The 20,820-nt window shown below is 40.0% G+C and overlaps 1 protein-coding gene across 1 annotated transcript in view; it reads right to left on the bottom strand.

The window, feature by feature from the left end:
* LOC129479247 (double homeobox protein 4-like protein 2) overlaps positions 1–20,820 on the bottom strand; it is a 33,072-nt gene that overhangs the window by 4,631 nt on the left and 7,621 nt on the right. Inside the window, exons 2-3 of the mRNA XM_055272053.2 lie at positions 6,919–6,971; positions 1,975–2,135 (exon numbers count right to left, since the gene is read on the bottom strand). Of these exons, the coding sequence (XP_055128028.1) occupies positions 1,975–2,073 (99 nt within the window). The 5' untranslated portion in view covers positions 2,074–2,135; positions 6,919–6,971. The remainder of the gene's footprint in view (positions 1–1,974; positions 2,136–6,918; positions 6,972–20,820) is intronic.

Here is a 20,820-nt window from a genome sequence, read left to right on the forward strand (position 1 = left end):
TAGCAAACACTTTGTAAAGTTGGAACAGCTGAGATCCACAGAAAAGAAGCTATGGAAATTACTGTAGCTACTAATTCCAAAATTAAAAAACCCTACCCCATCCCCACCCTCACCCTGCTCTGCCATGTTCTTGATTCTCTGGTCAAACCTTTCCCCTCTGGGTTGTGTTGGTTTAAATATCTCTGGGGTTATATAGATTTTTAAAATAAAATTCTTAACAGAGCTCCTTGCAACATAGCAAATCCTCAGTGGATGTTCATTCTTACTTGGTTAGGTCCTGACTTACTGCACCATCTTTATTAAGCACCTCCCAAAGGCAAGAAGGAAGAAAAAAGGGAATAAGACACAATGGCTGTCTGGGAGAAGCTTTCAGATGACTGGGGAGATGGGGGCTGATGGCTGGAGGAGGGGGTGTCACAATAGCAGGCAGAGAAGACGGGGTGGGATAAGTCACCCCCTCCCCCTGTGAGGCAGTTGTGGATGATTCAACTCTGCTGCACCTGAGAACCACCTGGGGGAATTTCATAACTCCCTGGGCCCAGGGATTGAGCCCTAGACTAGTAAATTGGACACGCATTGTACAGCTTAGTCCGTAGTAAAGCTTTCCAGTTGATGACAATGAGCAGTCAGAGCCAAAAGCCCCATGTGTAAGGGCCTCAGGTCTGTGTGCTGGAGTCACCTGGAGCTGAAACGCTTAGACATGCCTGGGCCAGACTCCCAAAGATTCTGATTCCAGTGCTTTGGGGCAGGGCACTGATGGAGTCTAGGGTTGAAAACCTTTGGTCCAGTCCTAGCTACACATCAGAATCACCTGGCGAGCTTCTCAAGTAACCTGTGCATTCTTAGCCTCCACCCTCAGGGACTCAGAGAGTTCATTTCCAGCAGCCACTGTCAAACTTGGCTGCATGCGTCAATCACCTGGGGGTAGGGAGACGAAAATTCCCAGGCTGCACCAGACTCATCACCTCAGACCTCCTAGGGTAGAGACTCGGTGCCCTGAATGACTACAATGTGCCCCAAGGCTGAGACCCAGAGGATCAAATCCCACGGGAGCCCTGGGAGCCTCAGGGATCCCACCCCTTCCAGGGGTTCCTGTGAGGCTACAACTGTGTCTGTATCACACTCAGTGATTTGCCTCTGCCTTTTCACTTCCCATTCTCTGAGTGGATTTTTCCAGAGGCTGCATGAGATGGGGCAAGGATGAAATTCGGAACATCTGAGAATTTTCTATTCGCTAGTCTTCTGATGCCATTCCTCTTGCTACATGTTCTGGCTTTGATGATACAGTTGCTTTTCTTGAAGAAAATGTTACTTAAGTTATGATGTAATAGTTTTTTTTTTTTTTTTAATGTATTAGTGAATACTTTTCAGTTTTACAGTTTTTTTGTTTTTTTGCTTTTTTTTTTGAGACAGGGTCTCCCTCTGTCACTCAGGTTGGAATATAGTGCCACAATCACGGCTCACTGCAGCCATAAGTAACCTCTTGGGCTCAGGTGATCCTTCCACTTCACCCTCCTGAGTAGTTGAGACTTCAGGTGCATGCCACCACACTCAGCTAATGTTTGGTGGTTTTTTTTGTAAAGATAAGGTTTCACCATGTTGCCCAAGCTGGTCTCAAACTTTTGGGCTCAAGTGATCCATTCACCTTCACCTCCCAAAGTGCTGGGGTTACAGGCACAAGCCACTGCACCCAGCCCAGTTTGGCAGTTTTAATTTCTAATGTGGTAACTATTTGACAGCTATAACCCACATAAACCAATTTAGACACCACCCCTTGCCAGAGTTGTAACCTAAATTACTAAACCTTGCTTTTCTTTATTTTCCCAATCCAGTGCATGCGGATAATACTGACCTCACAGGGATATTGAGAAAATTAACTCAAAAATGGTTTTTAAGCCTGTGGAAAAACAGACGCACAATATATGCCCCTGCTTCCCAGTTAGAGAGACAGAAATAGCTACATTTATACTTCACCTGGATTCGTGGCTCGGGAATCTGTGTTTTTCTGGCCAGTTCTTCTCTGACAGTAATTCCAGGATAGGGGTCTGTTTGGAAAGCCTCTATAAGAATCATGTATTGATATTTGTCAAACTTGGTCCTCCTGCGCCTCCGGCCTCGCTCAGGTTCTGGGACAGCTACACAGTGTGAGGCAAGAGAAGGAACACTCAGGACTGCTGGCTGAGCTGTGAGATCCAAGACTTTACCTCCCATCCCAGCTCAGCCGAGGGCCCACAGCCTCCCCAAAGGAAGGGGTCTGCTGCCCTGCATGAAGCTTAGGCCACTTGTCAGGGGCCTCTCCACTCTCCCCTGCCATCTGGGTTGTGTTGTATTCCTCTGAGTGAATTCTATTTTGAGCTGAGTCACAAGTCAATAATGAGTCCAAATCTGATGGACTCGGCATCCACCCCAAGATGCTGCCACTGGGCCCCTCTGCAGAATCCTGTGAAATGGACTCAGCCTGCGCCCAGACTCCCTTCAGCTCCAACTCAGGGGCTCCACCTGCATGTCTTATGGATGCCAGAAAAGTCAGAGCACCCTAAACAGTTTAGGGGCATTGAAACGTAAAATATAGCTGCAACGTTTAGACACACGTCCAGATACTGATGTGAGTGAGACGGGCTCTTGCAGGGCTCCTCCTAACAAGCACTATGTTAACCCGTAAGTTACTTTTGTCCTTTGCTAAGACCCAAAATATACAAATATTAAGAAATGCCAGAAAACAAAACAGAAGTAAATTTTTATGTTTAATGCGAGAAAAACCTAAAATTGAAGTATTGTTATGCATTACTTTGTATTTTCCCTTACAATCTGGGAACCTGTATTCCCTTACAACCTGTATTTTCCCTTACAACCCCCAGCCCTCAATTGGAGCCTTGGGCTCCCTGAGTTCATCAGATTTGGACTCCCTGTTGACTTGTGACTCAGCTCAAAACAGAATTCACTCAGAGGAATAAAACACAACCCAAGCAAAGAAGCTAAGGCTGCCTTCCGCTGAAAGACCTCCCTTGCGTAGCAGAGCAGAAAGCGCCTCTGCCCAAATCCAGAGCTCCCAGGAGTGCCGCCCCACCCTGCAAAAGGGAAATGTCCCCTTTTCTACACTTTCCATTTTGAAAAAGAACTGTACCACGCATGGATGCCTTCTACTTTTTGAACTCATCGAAGGTGGCTTTAAGGGTTTGGCTTGATTTCTCAGCCTTTATTTTTTAAGCCTTCCTTTTTTATTGTTTTTTGTTTGTTTGTTTTTAATTAAGACAGGGTCCCACTCTATCGCCCAGGCTGATCACAGGTAATTGCAGCCTTTACCTTCTGGGCTCAAGCAATCCTCCCACCTCAGCCTCCCGAGTAGCTGGGATTAGAGGCGCACACCACCACACCTGGCTAATTGTTTTAAAAAACTTTTGTAGAGACAAGATCTCACTGTTTGCCCAGGCTGGTCTTGAACTCCTGAGCCTTCCCCTTTTTAAGCCTCAGCACTGAATGTCACATTGGACAGTAAACTTTAACGCAGCCACATCAGGCAGGACCTGCCACTCACAGTCCACGATATATCACCAAAAGAGAGACTTCAATCCAGTTCCCCAGCTTCTCCCACTTCCAGAAAGGAAGCCCGCCTGACCCTCAGAAAGAACTCACTGTCTGAAGCCATGAGCCAAGCTCGCTGTCCACTGGGAGCGTCAGTGGAAACAGATTACCTCCTGGGAGGCTTGTTAAAATGCTCCAAGGGACCCACCCAGGTAAGCCCCTTGTTAGCACTTTGCAAGGTCCGCCTCCCTTAATACTATCTTCTCTGGGAATGGATGTTCCCAAGAGCAGTCAAGGAACGCTTTTCTAGCTTCCCTTGAGAGCACAGAGATTTTTCTTTATCTGTTTCCCTGGCCTTGCAGAATTGTTGAGATGAGCATGCCTAAATCAGGGCTTCGAGAAACATTACGTAAGGTTGCCAAGCACGGCCTCAGAATAGTGTAGAACCAAGCTGAACATCATAAGTCATCAGGGAGTGTTGTTTTGAAGGGCATGTCCATACATGAATTAGTTACAGATCGAAAAGGAAACATCTTTGCATCCCAAATGTGTCCTTCCTGTCCTCGTTGGGTGCTGCAGACTCCAAGAAAACATGCCCCGGAGGAGAGTTGAGCTTCAGCGTCACTTGGTTACGTGGAACTCTCCACTGCTCTGTTTCCTCATCCAAGTCCTCCTTATTACCATGAACCCCATGTGATGTTTTGATCATGAAACGAGCTCTTACAAAGCAGCTACCATTGTGCCCACCCTTGTGCCTACCCAGCACTTAGATGTGGTGAGTCAAGATTCAGATTCGTGCCATATCAGAGCCTGTGTCTCTTGAATTTGGATGGACTGATCAAGCTCCATGGTTTCCTAGTAGCACGTAAACTGAAGTAAATAGGACAGTGCTGGCCGGGCACGGTGGCTCACACCTCTAATCCCAGCACTTTGGGAGGCTGAAGCGGGCAGATCACTTTAGGCCAGGAGTTCGAGACCAGCCTGGCCAACATGGTGAAATCCCATCTCTACTAAAAATACAAAAATTAGCCGGGTGTGGTGGCGAATGCCTATAATCCCAGCTACTGGGGAGGCTGAGGCAGGAGAATCACTTGAACTCGGTAGGTGGAGGTTGCAGTGAGCCGAGATCGCACTACTGTACTCCAGCTCAGGGGTGACACAGCAAGACTCTGTCTCAAAAAATAATAATAATAAAATAAATTTTAAAAATAAAAAAAATTAGCCTGACGTAGTGGTGGGCACCTGTAATCCCAGCTGTCTAGGAGGCTGAGTCAGGAGAATCACTTGAACCCAGGAGGCAGAAGTTGCAGAGAGCTGAAATCACACTACTGTACTCCAGCCTGGGTGACAGAGCAAGACTCCGTCTCTCTCTCTCTCTCTCTCTCTATATATATATATACATATAAAACATATATATATAGGACAGTGCCCTGAAAACTGCCTTGAGGTAGCAGGAAAGGAAGAAGTGAACAGAGGCCTACCTGGCAATCTGCATTTCTACCAGTTTAACTCACTCTGAGACTGGCAGGATGGGACATTACTTACAATCACTTTTTTTTTTTTGATATGGAGTTTTGCTCTTGTTGCCCAGACTGGAGTGCAAAACTCGGCTCACCGCAACCTCCACCTCCCGGGTTCAAGCGATTCTCCTCCCTCAGCCTCCCAAGTAGCTAGGATTACAGGCGTTTGCCACCATGCCCTGCTAATTTTGTATTTTTAGTAGAGATGGGGTTTCTCCATGTTGGTCAGGCTGGTCTCGAACTCCCGATCTTACGTGATCTGCCCGCCTCGGCCTCCCAAAGTCCTGGGATTACAGGCGTGAGCCACCACGCCCGGCCTTACAATCACATTTAATGACCACAAGTGGTCTCTTTCAAGCTACTGTAATGTTTTGTTTTAGTTCTAGCTAGATTAATTTGCAAATGAAATGTTTTTGGGCATCCTAATAAGGTATTTGGGGATTGCCTTAGAAAAGCAAAGAAAGAAAAAGAGATTATTCCCACCAAGGTCTGTACTGAGCTGGAAGATTTAAATACCAAAAGGAAATCACGTTCTTTGCAGCAACATGGATACAGCTGGAGGCCATTTTCTTAAGCAAATTAATGCAGAAACAGAAAACCAAATACCTTGTGTTCTCTCTATTAAGTGGGAGCTAAATACTGGGTTCACAAGGACACAAAGATGGGAACAATAAACACTGGGGATTCCAAAAGGAGGGTGGGAGGAAAGGGGGCAAAAAATTACCTGTTGGGGACTATGTTCACACTTGGTCGATGGGATCATTAGAAGCCCAAACCTCTCCTGGGCATGGTTGCTCACACCTGTAATCCCAGCACGTTCAGAGGCAGAGGCGGGAGGATCACCTGAGGTCAGGAGTTCAAGACCAGCCTGACCAACATGGTGAAACCCCATCTCTACTAAAAATGCAAAAATTAGCTGGGCATGCTGGCGTGTATCTGTAGTCCCAGCTACTTGGGAGGCTGAGGCAGGAGAATCGCTTGAACTCAGGAGGCGGAGGTGGCTGAGATGGTACCACTGCACTACAGCCTGGGAAACAGAGCAAGGCTCCATCTAAAAAAAAAAAAAAAAAAAAAAAAAAAAATTCACCAATAGGGCAAGCATGGTGGCTTGTGCCTGTAATCCCAGCACTTCAGGAGGCCAAGGTGGGTGAATCGTTTGAGACCAGCCTAACCAACATGGTGAAACCACCATCTCTACTAAAAATACAAAAATTAGCCGGGCATGGTGGCGCATGCCTGTAATCCCAGCTACTTGGAGGCTGAGGCACAAGCAAAACTTGAACCTGGGAGGCGGAGGTTGCAGTGAGCTGAGATTGTGCCACTGCACTCCAGCCTAGGTGACAGAGCAAGACTCTGCCTCAAAAAAAAAAAAAAAAAAAAGAAAAAAGCACTAAGATCCTAATTGTCAATGGCCAAAAGATATACTCTTTACATTTAAAAGATTTCTACATTTTAAAACAATTTTAGAGAGCTCTCATTCTAAAAAGTTGGCCCATTGGTATTTACTTAAAAATCAGATAGCAAAGACCTCAAAAAAGTATCATGGCTAGCCTTAAAAATTCCAACAGGTCGGGCATGTTGGCTCATGCCTGAAATCCCAGTACTTTGGGAGGCCAGGGTGGGAGGATTCCTTGAGCCTAGGAATTCGAGACCATTCTGGGCAAAATACAGAGACTCCATCTCTATTAAAAAAAAAAAAAAAAGAAACAGAAAAAGGATTAGAATGGAATACTGTGAACAATTGTATTGGCAAAATCTAGATAACTCAGATGAAATGATCAACAAATTCGTGGAAAGACACAGACTACCAAAACTGACTGAAGAACAAATAGAAATTCAAGATAGACACATAACAATTAATAATTATAAAACTTACCACAAAGAAAAGCACAGGACCAGACAGCTTCACCGGTGCATTCTACCAAATGTCTAAAAAAGAATTAACACCAAACTCTTTCAAAACATAAAAGAGGAGGAAATACTTTTTACCACATTCTATGAGGCCTGTATTACACTGATACAAAAATCAGACAGTGACATTGTAAGAAAACTACAAACCATTATCTTTTATGAAAATGGATGAAAAAAATTCTCAACAAAATACTAACACACCAAATCTAGCAACATATAAAGATTACATCAAAAGAATATTAAGAGAATTCATAGACTGGGAGAAAGTATTTGCAAAAGACATATCTTACAAAGGACTGTTATTTAACCCAATTTAAAAACTGACAACATGTCCAGGAGCAGTGGCTCATACTTGTAATCCCAGCACTTTGGGAGGCCAAGGCAGGTGGATCACTTGAGGTCAGGAGTTTGAAACCAGCCTGGCCAACATGGCAAAACCTGATCTCTACTAAAAATATAAAAATTAACCAGGCAAGGTGGGGCATGCCAGTAATCCTAGCTACTCAAGAGGCTAAGGCAGGAGAACTGCTTGAACCTGGGAGGCAGAGGTTGCAGTGAGCCAAGATTGCACCACTGCACTCCAGCCTGGGCAACAGAGCAAGACTCCATCTCAAAAAAATAAAACATAAAAATAAATTGGCAAAATCATCTGAGATGTGAGGACTTGAAAATAAAAAAAAGAAAAAAAATTGGCAAAAGATCTGAACAGATACCTCACCAAAGAAGATATACAAATGACAAATAAGCTTATGAAAAGATGTTCAAAGTCATATTTCTTTAGGGAATTGCAAATTAAAACAATAAGTTATCACTACAAACCTATTAGAATAGTGAAAATCCAAAAAGCTGGCAACAGCAAATGCTGCTAGGAGATGGAGCAACAGAAACTCCTATTCATTGCTGGTGAGAATGCAAAATGGTATATCCACGTCGGAAGATAGTTTGGCAGTTTCTTACGTAAGTAAACACACTCTTAACATACATTCCAGCAATCATGTTCCTTGGTATTTACCCAAATAAGGTGAAAACATGTCAACACAAAAACCAGCACACACATTTTATGGCAGTTTTATTAATAATTGCCAAAACTTGGAAGCAACCAAGATGCTCTTTAGATGAGATCGGGTGCATTCAGGGTGGTATGGCCGTAGATCAAGATGTTCTTTAGTAGGTGAGTAGATAAATAAATTTTGGTACATCCAGGCAACAAAATATTATTCAGCACTAAAAACAAATGAGCTAACAAGTCATGAAAAGACATGAAGGAAACTTGCATATTACTAAGTGAAAGAAGCCAATCTGGAAAGGCTACATATTTTCTGATTCCAACCATATGACGTGTTGAAGAAGGTGAAACTATGGAAACAGCAAAAACATCAGTGGTTGCCAGGGGTTTGTGCAAGGGGAAGAAGAGGTAGAGCACGGGCATTTTTAGGGCAGTGAAACAATTCCATATGACACTATAATGGTGGATACGTGCCATTATATTTGTGCCAAAACATACAGAATATGACACCAACAATGAAACTTAATGTAAACTATGGAACTTGGATGATAATTAAGTGTCAATGTTGGTTCATCAATTCTAGTAAATCTCTCACTCTAGTGCAGGATATGGATGGTGAGGAGTGCTATGCATGTGTGGGAACTCTGTACTTTCTGCTCTATTTTCTATGAACCTAAAACTGTTCTAAAATATCAAGTGTATTTTTAAAGAAAAGGATTAGACACAATGAGTAGGTGCGAGTTACCCCACAAATGCAAACTGGGTTCAACATAAGAAAACCAATCAATGTAATACACTATATTAATAAAGGACAAAGTCTACATGATAATCTCAAAGACAAAAAAAATTTGACAAATCCAAAACCTTTTCAGGATACAAAATATTCAACAAAGTAAGAATATTCCTCAACCTAATAAAGGCATCTACAAAAACCCCACAACTAACATCTTACTTAATGATAAAAAGCTGAAAGTGGCCGGGTGCAGTGGCTCATGCCTGTAAACCCTACATTTTGGGAGGCTGAGGTGGGAGGGTTGCTTAAGCCCAGGAGTTCAAGACCAGCCTGAATAACACAGCAAGACCTTGTCTCTACAAATAATAATTTTTTTTTGAGACGGAGTGTAGCTCTGTCACCCAGACTGGAGGGCAATGGCGCAATCTTGGCTCACTGCAACCTCCGCCTCCCGAATTTAACTGATTCTCCTGCCTCAGCCTCCTGAGTAGCTGGGATTACAGGTGCCCGCTACCATGCCCAGCTAATTTTTGTATTTTTAGTAGAGACAGGGTTTCACTGTGTTGGCCAGGCTGGTCTTGAACTCCTGACATTGTGATCCACCCACGTTGGCCTCCCAAAGTGCTGGGATTACAAGCGTGAGCCACCGTGCCTGGTCTTACAAATAATAATTTTTAAAAACTAGCCAGCCATTGTGGTGCGCACCCGCGGTCCCAGTTACTTGGGAGGCTGAAGTGGGAGAGTCACTTGGGTCCAGGTGGTTGAGGCTGCAGTGAGCCATGATCATACCGCTGCACTCCAGCCTGGGTGACAGAGAGAGATGCTGTCTCAAAAAAAAAAAAAAAAAAAAAGCTGAAAGTCTTCCTGCCAATATAAGGAACAAAACAATGTCTGTTTTTTCCATTTCTATTCTACATTGTACTGAAGATTTTAGTCAGGACAATCAACAAGAGGAAGAAATAAAAGGCATACACATTAGAAAGAAGGAATAAAACTATCTCCATTTGCTGATAATATGAATTTGCATGTAGAAAACACTAAGGAATTCAAATGAAAATTGTTAAAGCTAACAAATAAGTCTGGCAATGTTGCAGAATACAAGATCAATACATGAAAATCAATTATATTTATACACACTAATAGTGAACAATCTGAAAATAAAATTAAGACAATAATTCCATTTACAATAGCATAAAATACATTTTTAGGAATAAACTTAAAAGAAACACAACTTGTTGAGATAGTTTTGATATTTGTCTTCTCCAAATCTCATATTGAAATGTGACTGCTAATGTTTGTGGTGGGGCCTGGTGCGAGGTGTTTGGGCCATGGGGACAGATCCCTTAGGAAGGCTTGGTGCCTTCCCTACATTAATGAGTCAGTTCTAGTGCCATTAGTTCAAGCAAGATCTGGTTGTTAAAGAGTCTGGGATCTGCCCCTCTCTCTCCTGCTCCCTCTCTCCCATATGACATGCCAGCTTCCCTTGCCTTCTACCGTGAATACAAGTTTCCTGAGGCCCTCACCAGAAGATCAGCCAATGCTGATGCCGTGTTTCTTGTACAGTCTGCAGAACTGTGTGCCAAATAAACTTATTTTCTTTATACATTACTCAGCCTCAGCCAGGTGCAGTGGCCTGTAATCCCAGCACTTTGGGAAGATGAGGTGGGTAGATCACTTGAGGCCATGAGTTCAAGACCAGTCTGGCCAACACAGTGAAACCCTGTCTCTACTTAAAAAATACCAAAAAATTAGCTGGGTGTGGTGCACATGCCTGTAATCTCAGTTACTTGGGTGGTTGAGTCACAAGAATCACTTGAACTCGGGAGATGGAGGTTGCAGTGAGCTAAGATTGTGCCACTGAACTCTAGCCTGGGCAACGGAGTGAGACTCTGTCTCAAAAATGAAAAATAAAAATAAAAAACAAATAAATTACTTAGCTTCAGGTATTCCTTTATAGTGGTGCAAAATGGACTAATATGGAAAATTAATACTGAGGAGTGGTGCACGGCTATAAAGAAAGCTGAAAATGTGGAAGCAGCTTTGGAACTGAGTAATGGGCAATTTGGAAGAGTTTGGGGGGCTCAGAAGAAGAAAGGAAGACAAGGGAACGTTTGGAACTTTTATGAGACTGGTTAAGTGGTTGTGACCAAAGTGCTGATAGAATTAGGGACAGTGAAGGCCAGGTTGATGAGGTCTCAGATGGAAATAAGGAACTTATTGGTAACTGGAGGAAGGGTCACCCTTGTTACACCTTAGCAAAGAACTTGGCTGCACTGTGCCCATGTCCAAAGACTTTGGAAAGGCTGAACTTAAGAGTGATGATATGAAAAACTACAAAACAACACTGAAACAAATTAAGATCTAAATCAGTAGAAAGACATCCTGTCTTCATGGGGATTAGTATTTTCATCTTAAGATTGTGTACAGATTCACTACAATCCTCACAAAATTTAGTGGCTGTTTTTGTTGGAAACATTGAGAAGGTAACCCAAAAATTTATATCAAAATTTTGAAGTCTTCCAAGGACAAAAAAATTTTTTTAAACCCAAGGAACTCAGATTAGCTAAAACAATCTTGAAAAAGGGAGACAAAGTTAAAGGATTTACATTTCTTGATTTCAAAACTTACTACAAAGCTACAGTAATCAAGATCAGGTAGTACTGGCGTAAGGATAGATATGTAGATCTATATCCATATGAACAGAATTGAGAATCCAGAAATAAACTTATACATTATGGCCAACTGATTTTTGACAAGGGTTCCAAGACAATGCCAAAGGAAAATAATAATATTTTCAACAAATACTGCTGAACAACTTGTTATCCCTATATCTAGAGGAATAAGTTGGACCCCTGCCTCACACCATATACAAAAATGAGCTTAAAATGAATCAAAGACATAAATGTAAGAGCTAAAGCTATAAAAATCTTAGAAGAAAATATAATCATACATCTTTGTAATTTGGAATAGTCAATGGTTTCTTAGATATTACACCAAAAACACATGCAACCTCCAAAAACTAGAAAAATTGGACATCATCAAAATTAAAAATGTGCTTCAAATGACACTATCAAGAAAATGAAAGACAATCTCCAGAATAGGAGAAATATTTGCAAATCATATATCTGATAAGACAGCTGTCCCCAACCTTTTTGGCACCAGGGACTGGTTTTGTGGAAGACAGTTTTTCACAGATGGAAGTGGGGGGATGGTTTCAGGATGAAACTGTTCCACCTCAGATTGCATAACCTAGATCCCTCACATGCACAGTTCACAATAGGGTTCATGCTTCTATGAGAATCTAATGCTCCTGCTGATACAACAGGAGGCAAATCTCAGGCGGTAATGCAAGCTTGCCAGCTGCACACCTCCTGCTGTGCCAGTACCAGTCTGTGACACCGGGGTCTGGGGACCCCTGTGATAAGGAACTAACACCTAGCTTGACTTATAGTCAATGATAAACTACAAATATCTCTAATGAAAATGGGCAAAGGATTTGAATACACATTCTTTCCAAAGAAGACATACACATGGCCAAGAAGCACATGAAAAGAGGTTCAACTTCACTGATTATCAAGGAATTGAAAATCAAAACCACAATGAGATACCACTTTACATCCACTAGGATGGTTGGAATAAAAAAGACAATAGCAAGTGTTGATGAGGATGTGAAAAAATTGGAACCCTCATACATTGCTTGTTGGGAATGTAAAATGGTGCAGCCACTTTGAACAGTGTGGAAGCTCCTCAAAAAGTTAAACATAGAGTTACCATGTGACTCAGCAATTCTAATCCTATGCAGATACTAAAGAAAAGTGAAAACATAAGTTCACACAAAAATTGTACGTCAATGTTCATAGCAGCACTATTTATCATAGCCAAAATGGAAACACTCCAAATGTCCATCACTGATTAATATATAAACAAGATATGCAGCCTGGGCAACATAGCAAGACCCCATCTCTACAAAAAATTTTAGAACAATTAGCCAGGTGTAGTGGTGTGTACCTGTAGTCCTCGATATTCAGGAGGCTGAGGCAAGAGGATCTCTTGAGCCCAAGAGTTCAAAGTTACAGTGAGCAATGGTCATGCCACTGAACTGCAGCCTGGGCAACAGAGGGAGATACTATCTCCAAATAAATACATAAATATAAACAAGATATGTTATATTTATACAATGGAATATTATTCAGCCATAAAAAGAAGTACTGATATACATCTCAACATGAATAAACCTTGAAAATATTATGCTAACTGAAAGAAGCTAGGCACAAAAGGTGACTTACTGTATGATTCCATTTATATAAAATGTTCAGAAGAGGCAATTCCATAGGGACAGAAAGTAGATTAGTAGTTGTCAAGGACTGGGGGAAGGGGGGAATGTATTGTGACTGCCAATGGGTATGGGTTCTTTTTGGAGGGTGATGAACTATCTGGATTAGATAGTGATGATGGTTGCAATCTTGTGTGTATAACAAAAACATTGTAAATATGCTAAAAGCATTTAATCATACACTATATAAGGGGGAATTTTATAGTATGTGAATTCTATGTCAATTGAAAACTAACAGTTGGCCATACTAGTGTTAGTCTATTCCTGAACTTGATTCCCTTCCATCTATTTGTATGTCTGCCCCTCTGCCATATCATGCTATCTTGATTACAGTAGCTATATAAAACCTCTTAAAATTGGGTAGGGTGATTCCTCTAACTTTATTCTTTACCTTCAATACTTTAAAAAAATAGCTATTCTAGTGCCTTTGCTTTTCCATGTAAATTTTACAACCAGCTTGTCTCCATCTACAGAAAATCCTGTAGTTATCTGGTTGATGGTACTGTTCAGTTCCTCTATACCGTTGCTGATTTTCTGTCTGGTGATTCCGTCAATTACTGTGAAAAGAGTGTTGAAGTGCCTGACTATAATTGAGCATGTGTCTACTTCTTCTTTCATTTCTGTCATTTCTTTTGTTTAGCACATCCACATTTTTGATTATATCTTCTTAGTGAATTGATCCTTTTATCATGATAATGTCTTTCTTTGATTCTGGTAAATTATCTTTGCTCTGAAGTCCACTTTATTTTCTAATAACGTAACCACTCTAGCATTCTTTTGATTAGTGTTTTCATTGTCTATGCTTTTTTTTTAAATTATACTTTAAGTTCTAGGGTACATGTGCACAACGTGCAGGTTTGTTACATATGTATACAATGTGCCATGTTGGTGTGCTGCACCCATGAACTCGTCATTTACATTAGGTATATCTCCTAATGCTATCCCGCCCCACTCCCCCAACCCCATGACAGGCCCTGGTGTGTGATGTTCCCCATCATGTGTCCAAGTGTTCTCATTGTTCAATTTCCACCTATGAGTGAGAACATGTGGTGTTTGGTTTTCTGTCCTTGCGATAGTTTGCTCAGAATGATGGTTTCCAGCTTCATCCATGTCCCCACAAAGGACATGAACTCATCCTTTTTTATGGCTGCATAGTATTCCATGGTGTATATGTGCCACATTTTCTTAATCCAGTCTATCACTGATGGCCATTTGGGTTGGTTCCAAGTCTTTGCTATTGTGAATAGTGCTGCAATAAACATACATGTGCATGTGTCTTTATAGCAGCATGATTTATAATCCTTTGGGTATATACCCAGTAATGGGATGGCTGGGTCAAATGGTATTTCTAGTTCTAGATCCTTGAGGAATTGCCACACTGTCTTCCACAACGGTTGAACTAGTTTACATTCCCACCAACAGTGTAAAAGTGTTCCTATTTCTCCACATTCTCTCCAGCACCTGTTGTTTCCTGACTTTTTAATGATCGCCATTCTAACTGCTGTGAGATGGTATGTCATTGTGGTTTTGATTTGCATTTCTCTGATGGCCAGTGATGATGAACATTTTTTCACGTGTCTGTTGGATGCATAAATGTCTTTTTTTTGAGAAGTATCTGTTTATATCCTTTGCCCACTTTTTGATGGGGTTGTTTGATTTTTTTCTTGTAAATTTGTTTAAGTTCTTTGTAGATTCTGGATATTAGCCCTTGGTCAGATGAGTAGATCGTAAAAATTTTCTTCCACTCTCTAGGTTGCCTATTCACTCTGATGGTAGTTTCTTTTGCTATGCAGAAGCTCTTTAGTTTAATTAGATCCCATTTGTCAATTTTGGCTTTTGTTGCCATTGCTTTTGGTGTTTTAGACATGAAGTCCTTGCCCATGCCTATGTCCTGCATGGTATTGCCTAGGTTTTCTTCTAAGGTTTTTATGGTTTTAGGTCTAACATTTAAGTCTATATATACGTATATATACGTATAATATATGTATAATATATATGTATAATATATGTATAATATATATACGTGTGTAATATATATACACGTATATATATACATATATACACATATATACGTATATATATACATATATACACATATATACGTATATATATACACATGTGAATATATTATAAACATGTGTATATATTATACACATGTGTATATATAATGATATCCAGTTCCATGTTGCTGCAAATGACATGATTTTATTCTTTTTTTATGGCTGTTGAGAAAAGGGTTTGTGGGGTGCCTGCACAAACTGGCTATAAAAATATGGGACAATAAGTTGTGGAAAGCCACAAGAGGCCTCTGAGGAGGAAAGTCTTCTAATTGCCATCACGTTCCCATGGCAAGAGCGTGACCTGCTGTCTTACCTATAAACACTGTGCTCAAGGAGAAACACACTCCTTTGAAGCATTGGAATGTGGCCAGATATGCCAGCTCCTAGTTAGGCCCACTCCCCACAGCTGCTCTCCGATAAGTTAAAGAATAAATCAGTAGCTAAGTTTACGCGGCTTCAGCACAAAGAACATTTACCTAAACGACTATTGCTATAGATTAGGTGTATGTCACACCGCCCCCACTTTCACCGTTTCACCCCTGAACATCTACTTCTTAGATCTAAGTGATTGTACTCAATAAGTAGTGTGGATACCAGAGCTTGGTGCCTTTGCAGCTTCTGATTTGCTCTGGCTCCCTGGCTCCCACCTTTATGAACTCTTAACCTGTCTCTTCTCATTCCTTTGTCACCATCAGACTTCGGGTACCCTATGGGTGGTGTTGAGGCTGGTCTCCAACACATGGCTAAGTAGTATTCCAGTATACATACAGATATATATGTATATGTGTGTGTATATATATGTATGTATATGTATAAAACATTTTCTTTATTCAATCATCTTTTGATGGACAACCAGGTTGACTTAGGTTGAGTCCATATCTTTCCTACTGGAAATAGTGCTAATACAAACATACAAATGCAGGTACCTTTTTGATACAATGATTTCTTTTCCTTTGGGTAGATACCCAGTAATGAGATTACTGGATTGAATGGTAGTTCTATTTTTAATTCTTTGATAAATCTCCATACTGTTTTCCATAGAGGTTGTACTAATTTACATTTCCACCAACAGTATATAAGCATTTCCTTTTCTGTGTATCCTCGCCAACATCTATTTTTTTTTTTTTACTATTTATTTATTTATTTTGAGATGGGGTTTCACTCTTACTACCCAGGCTGGAGTGCAATGGCATGATCTCGACTCATCTCAACCTCCGCCTCCCAGGTTCAAGTGATTCTCCTGCCTCAGCCTCCCTAGCAGCTGGGATTACAGGCATGTGCCCCCATGCCCGGCTAATTTTGTATTTTTTAGTAGAGACAGGGTTTCTCCATGTTGATGAGGCTGCTCTCAAACTCCCAACTTCAGGTGATCCACCTGCCTCGGCCACCCAAAGTGCTGGGATTACAGGCATGAACCACTGTGCCCGGCCTTAGACTTTTTATTAATAGGCATTCTGACTGGTGTAAGCCAATATCTCATTTTAATTTGCATTTCTCTGATGATTAGTGATGTTGAGAATATTTTCATATGCTGGTTGGCCATTTGTATGTCTTCGTTTGTCAAATGTCTGTTCATGTTCTTTGATTGCTTTTAGTGTGGTAATTTGGTTTTTGTTGTTGTTAAGATGTTTGAGTTCTTTGCATATTCTGGATATTAGTCCCTCAGATGCATAGTTTGCAAATATTTTCTCCTATTCTGCAGGTTGTTATCCACTGTGTTATTTTTCTGCTGTGCAGAAACCTTTTAGTTTAATTCTCATTTGTCTATTTTTGTTATTGCTGTATTTGCTTTTGAAGTCTTAGCCATGAGTTCGTTGCCTAGACCAGTATCTAGAAGAATTTTTCCTAGGCTTTCTTTGAGTATGCTTATAGTTTCAGGTCTCATATTTGTCTTTAATCCGTGTTAAGTTGTTTTTTATATATGGTGAGAGATAGGAGTCCAGTTTCATTCTTTTGCATATGGCTATCAAATTTTCCCAAACCATTTATTGAATAGGGAATCTTTTCCCCAGTGAATGTTTTTGTCAACTTTGTCAAAGATCAGGTGGCTGTAGATATGTGGATTAATTTGTCTATTAATTCTCTATTCTGTTCCATTGGTCTATGTGTCTATTTTTATACCATTACCATGCTGTTTTGGTTGCTATACCCTTGTAGCATTGTTTGAAGTCAGGTAATATGATGTCTACAGCTTTATTCTTTTTGCTTAGGATTGCTTTGGCTATTCAAGCTCTTTTTTGTGTGTCATATGAATTTTAGGATTGTTTTATCTAATTTTTTGAAAAAAAGATGTTGGCAATTTGATAGGAATTGCATTGAATTTGTAGATTGATTTGGCCAGTATAGTTATTTTAATGATATTGATTCTTCCAATCCATGAGCATAGGATCTTTTTCCATTTGTTTGTGTCCTCTTTAATTTCTTTCATCAATGTTTTAATTTCTTTCATCTTCCTTGTACAGATCTTTCACCTCCTTGGTTAAATATATTCCTAAGTCTTTTATTTTAGTTTTGGTAGCTATTGTGAATGGGATTGACTTCTTGATTTGGTTCTCAGCTTGATCACTAATGGTGTATAAAAATGCTACTGATTTTTTACATTGATTTTATATCCTGAAACTTTGCTGAATTTATTTATCAAGTTTAGGAGTCTTTTGGAGGAGTTCTTTGGGTTTTCTAGGAATAAGATCCTATTATCAGCAAACAGAGATAATTGAACTTCCTTTTTTCCAATCTGGATAACTTTTATTTCTTTCTCCTATCTGATTATTTTGCTAGGACCTCCAGTACTATGTTGAATAGGAGTGGTGAAAGTGGGCTTCCTTGTCTTGTTCCAGTTCTTAGGGGGAATGCTTTCAGTTTTTCCCTGTTTAATATGATGCTGGCTGTGGGTTTGTCATATATGACTTTTATTATTTTGAGATATATTCCTTCTATGCCTAGTTTGTTGAGAGTTTTTACCATGTAGAAGTGCTGGATTTTATCATATGCTTTTTTGGTGTCTATTAAAATGATCATGTGGTTTTTGTTTTTAATTCTGTTTATGTGGTGAATCACATTAATTAATATGCATCTGTTTAATTATCCTTGCATCTCTAAAATAAAACCCACTTGATTGTGGTGTAGTATCTTTTTGATGTGCTGTTGGATTTGGTTTGTTAGAAAATAAGACACAAATTTTTTAAAAATTTGAAATGAATAAAATGGAAACACAGTATACCAAAACCTCTGGGATACAGCAAAAGCAGTGCTAAGGGGACGTTAATAGTGTTAAATGTCTACATCAAGAAATATCACAAATAAACAGCCTAACATCTTACTTCAAAGAACTAGAAAAACAAGAGCAAAACAAACTCAAAGCTAGCAGAAGAAAGGAAATAGCAAAGATCAGAGCAGAACTAAATGAAATCAAGAACAAAAGAACAATACAAAGGACCAAGAAAGAGAAAAATTACTTCTTTAAAAAGATAAAATTGATAGATCACTACCCAGACTAATAAAAAAAGAGAGAGAAGATCCAAAGAAGCATAATCAGAAATGGAAAAAAGATGTTACAACTAGTACTACAGAAATACAAAAGATCATCAGGGACTACTACGTACAACCATATACCCACAGACTAAAAAAACCTAGAGGAAATGGAAAGATTCTTGAAAACATACAACGTCCCAAAATCGAACAACGAAGAAATGAAAATCCTGAACAGGCCAATAATGAGTAGTGAGTTTCAATCAGTAATAAAAAAAATCTCCCAAAAACAACAAAAAAGGCCAGGACCAGATAGATTCACAGCCAAATTCTACCAAATGTACAAAGAACTGTTACCAGTCCTCCTGAAACTCTTCCAAAAAATTGAAGAGGAGGGAATCCTCTCTAATTCATTCTATGAATTCAGTGTCACACTGATACCAAAGCCAGACAAGGACGCAACAAAAAAGAAAACTACAAACCAATATCCCTAATAAACCTAGATGCAAAAATCTTTAGCAAAATAATATCATTCTTTTTCTAAGCCACTGCACTCCAGCCTGGGTGACAAAGTGAAACCCCGTCTCTAAAAATTTTTTTCTAAAAAGGAAAGCTTTATATTTTAGAATAGTTTTTGATACACAGAAATATTGCAAAAATAGCGTAGAGTTCCCATACACCCCATACTCAGAGTATTAGGCTGTTCTCACATTGCTGTAAAGAAATGCCTGAGGCTGGGTAATTTATAAAGAAAAGAGGCTTAATTGGCTCATGGTTCCGCAGGCCATACAGGAAGCATGGCAGTATCTGCTTGGCTTCTGGGGAGGCATCAGGAAACTTACAATCATGGTGGGAGGGAAAGGAGGAGCCAGTGATTCACACAGCTGAAGCAGGAGGAAGACAGAGATGGGGGAAGTAGTTGTGCACTTTTAAACAACGAGATCTCGTAACTCATTCACTCACTATGATGAGAACTGCACTGAGCAGATGGTGCTAACCTATTTATGAGAACTCCGCCCCCATGATTCAGTCACTTCCCACCCGGCCGCACCTCAAACATTAGGGATTGTATCTCGACATGAGTTTTAGGGGAACACAGATCCAAACCATATCACCCTGTATCTCTATGATTAACATTTTATATTAGTATGGCACATTTGTCACGATTAATGAACCAATATTGATGCATTATTAACTAAAGTCCATACTTTATTCAAATTTCCTTAGTTTTAACCTAATGTCTTTTTATCCATCCAAGATACCATATTACATTTAGATGTGAGTAATGTAATGTAATGTAATGTAACCACTCCTTAGGCTCTTCCTGGCTGTGTCCAGTTTTTTCAGAGTTTCCTTGTTTTTGATTACCTTGATAGTTTTGAGGATTACTGGTCAGGTATTTTGTAGAATCCCCCTCAGTTGCCATTTGTCTAGATGGAAGTTATGGGATTTGGGGAGCAAGAGCACAGAAGTAAAGTGCCATCATCTTCACAAACTATCAACATGACTTATCACTATTGATGTTAATATCGATCAGCTGGGTGAGGTAGTATTTGTTGGGCTTCTCCACTCCATAATCTTTCTACTCCCTTTTCATACTGTACTCTTTGAAAGTAAAATACGATGACTTACAACATGGGGAGTTATGTTCCACCTCCTGAGGGATGGGTACCTACATAAATTATTTAGAGTTCAGCACAGCATATTTTATATTAGCCCCATTCGTTTTTTATTTGATCGTTCTATTAGTATGGACTTATGTATATTTATTTTGTACTTTGGTTAATAATGTACTATTATATTTTTATTTTCTTGGTCAAATTGTTCTAGCTTTGGCCATTGGGAACTCTTTCAGCTGGCTTCTGTCTCCCTATGACATATCCCCATCACTTCTTTTTACAATTTCTTAGTTTTTGTCACTACTTGCTTTCAACCTATTTATATTGTTATATTTGGAGTGAGTTCGTTGTAGATGGCTTATGGTTGGGTCACGTTTTCTTTAGATTTATTCTGTTTGGTGTTCACTCAGCTTCATGAATCTCCCTTTCCGTAGATTGCTTTTTTATTCTGTTGTGTCCTTTGATGCACAGAAGTTTTTAATTTTGATAAAATCAAATGTGTCTACTATTATTTTAAAATTTGGATTGACATATAGTAATTGTATATATGTATGGGGTACATAATGATGTTTTGACACATACAGTGTCCAATACATAATATATAAAGATCAGATCAAGGTAATTACCATATCCGTTATCTCAAATATT

The sequence above is a fragment of the Symphalangus syndactylus genome, chromosome 3 (assembly GCF_028878055.3).
Source record: "Symphalangus syndactylus isolate Jambi chromosome 3, NHGRI_mSymSyn1-v2.1_pri, whole genome shotgun sequence".
Classification (NCBI taxonomy): Eukaryota; Metazoa; Chordata; class Mammalia; order Primates; family Hylobatidae; genus Symphalangus; species Symphalangus syndactylus.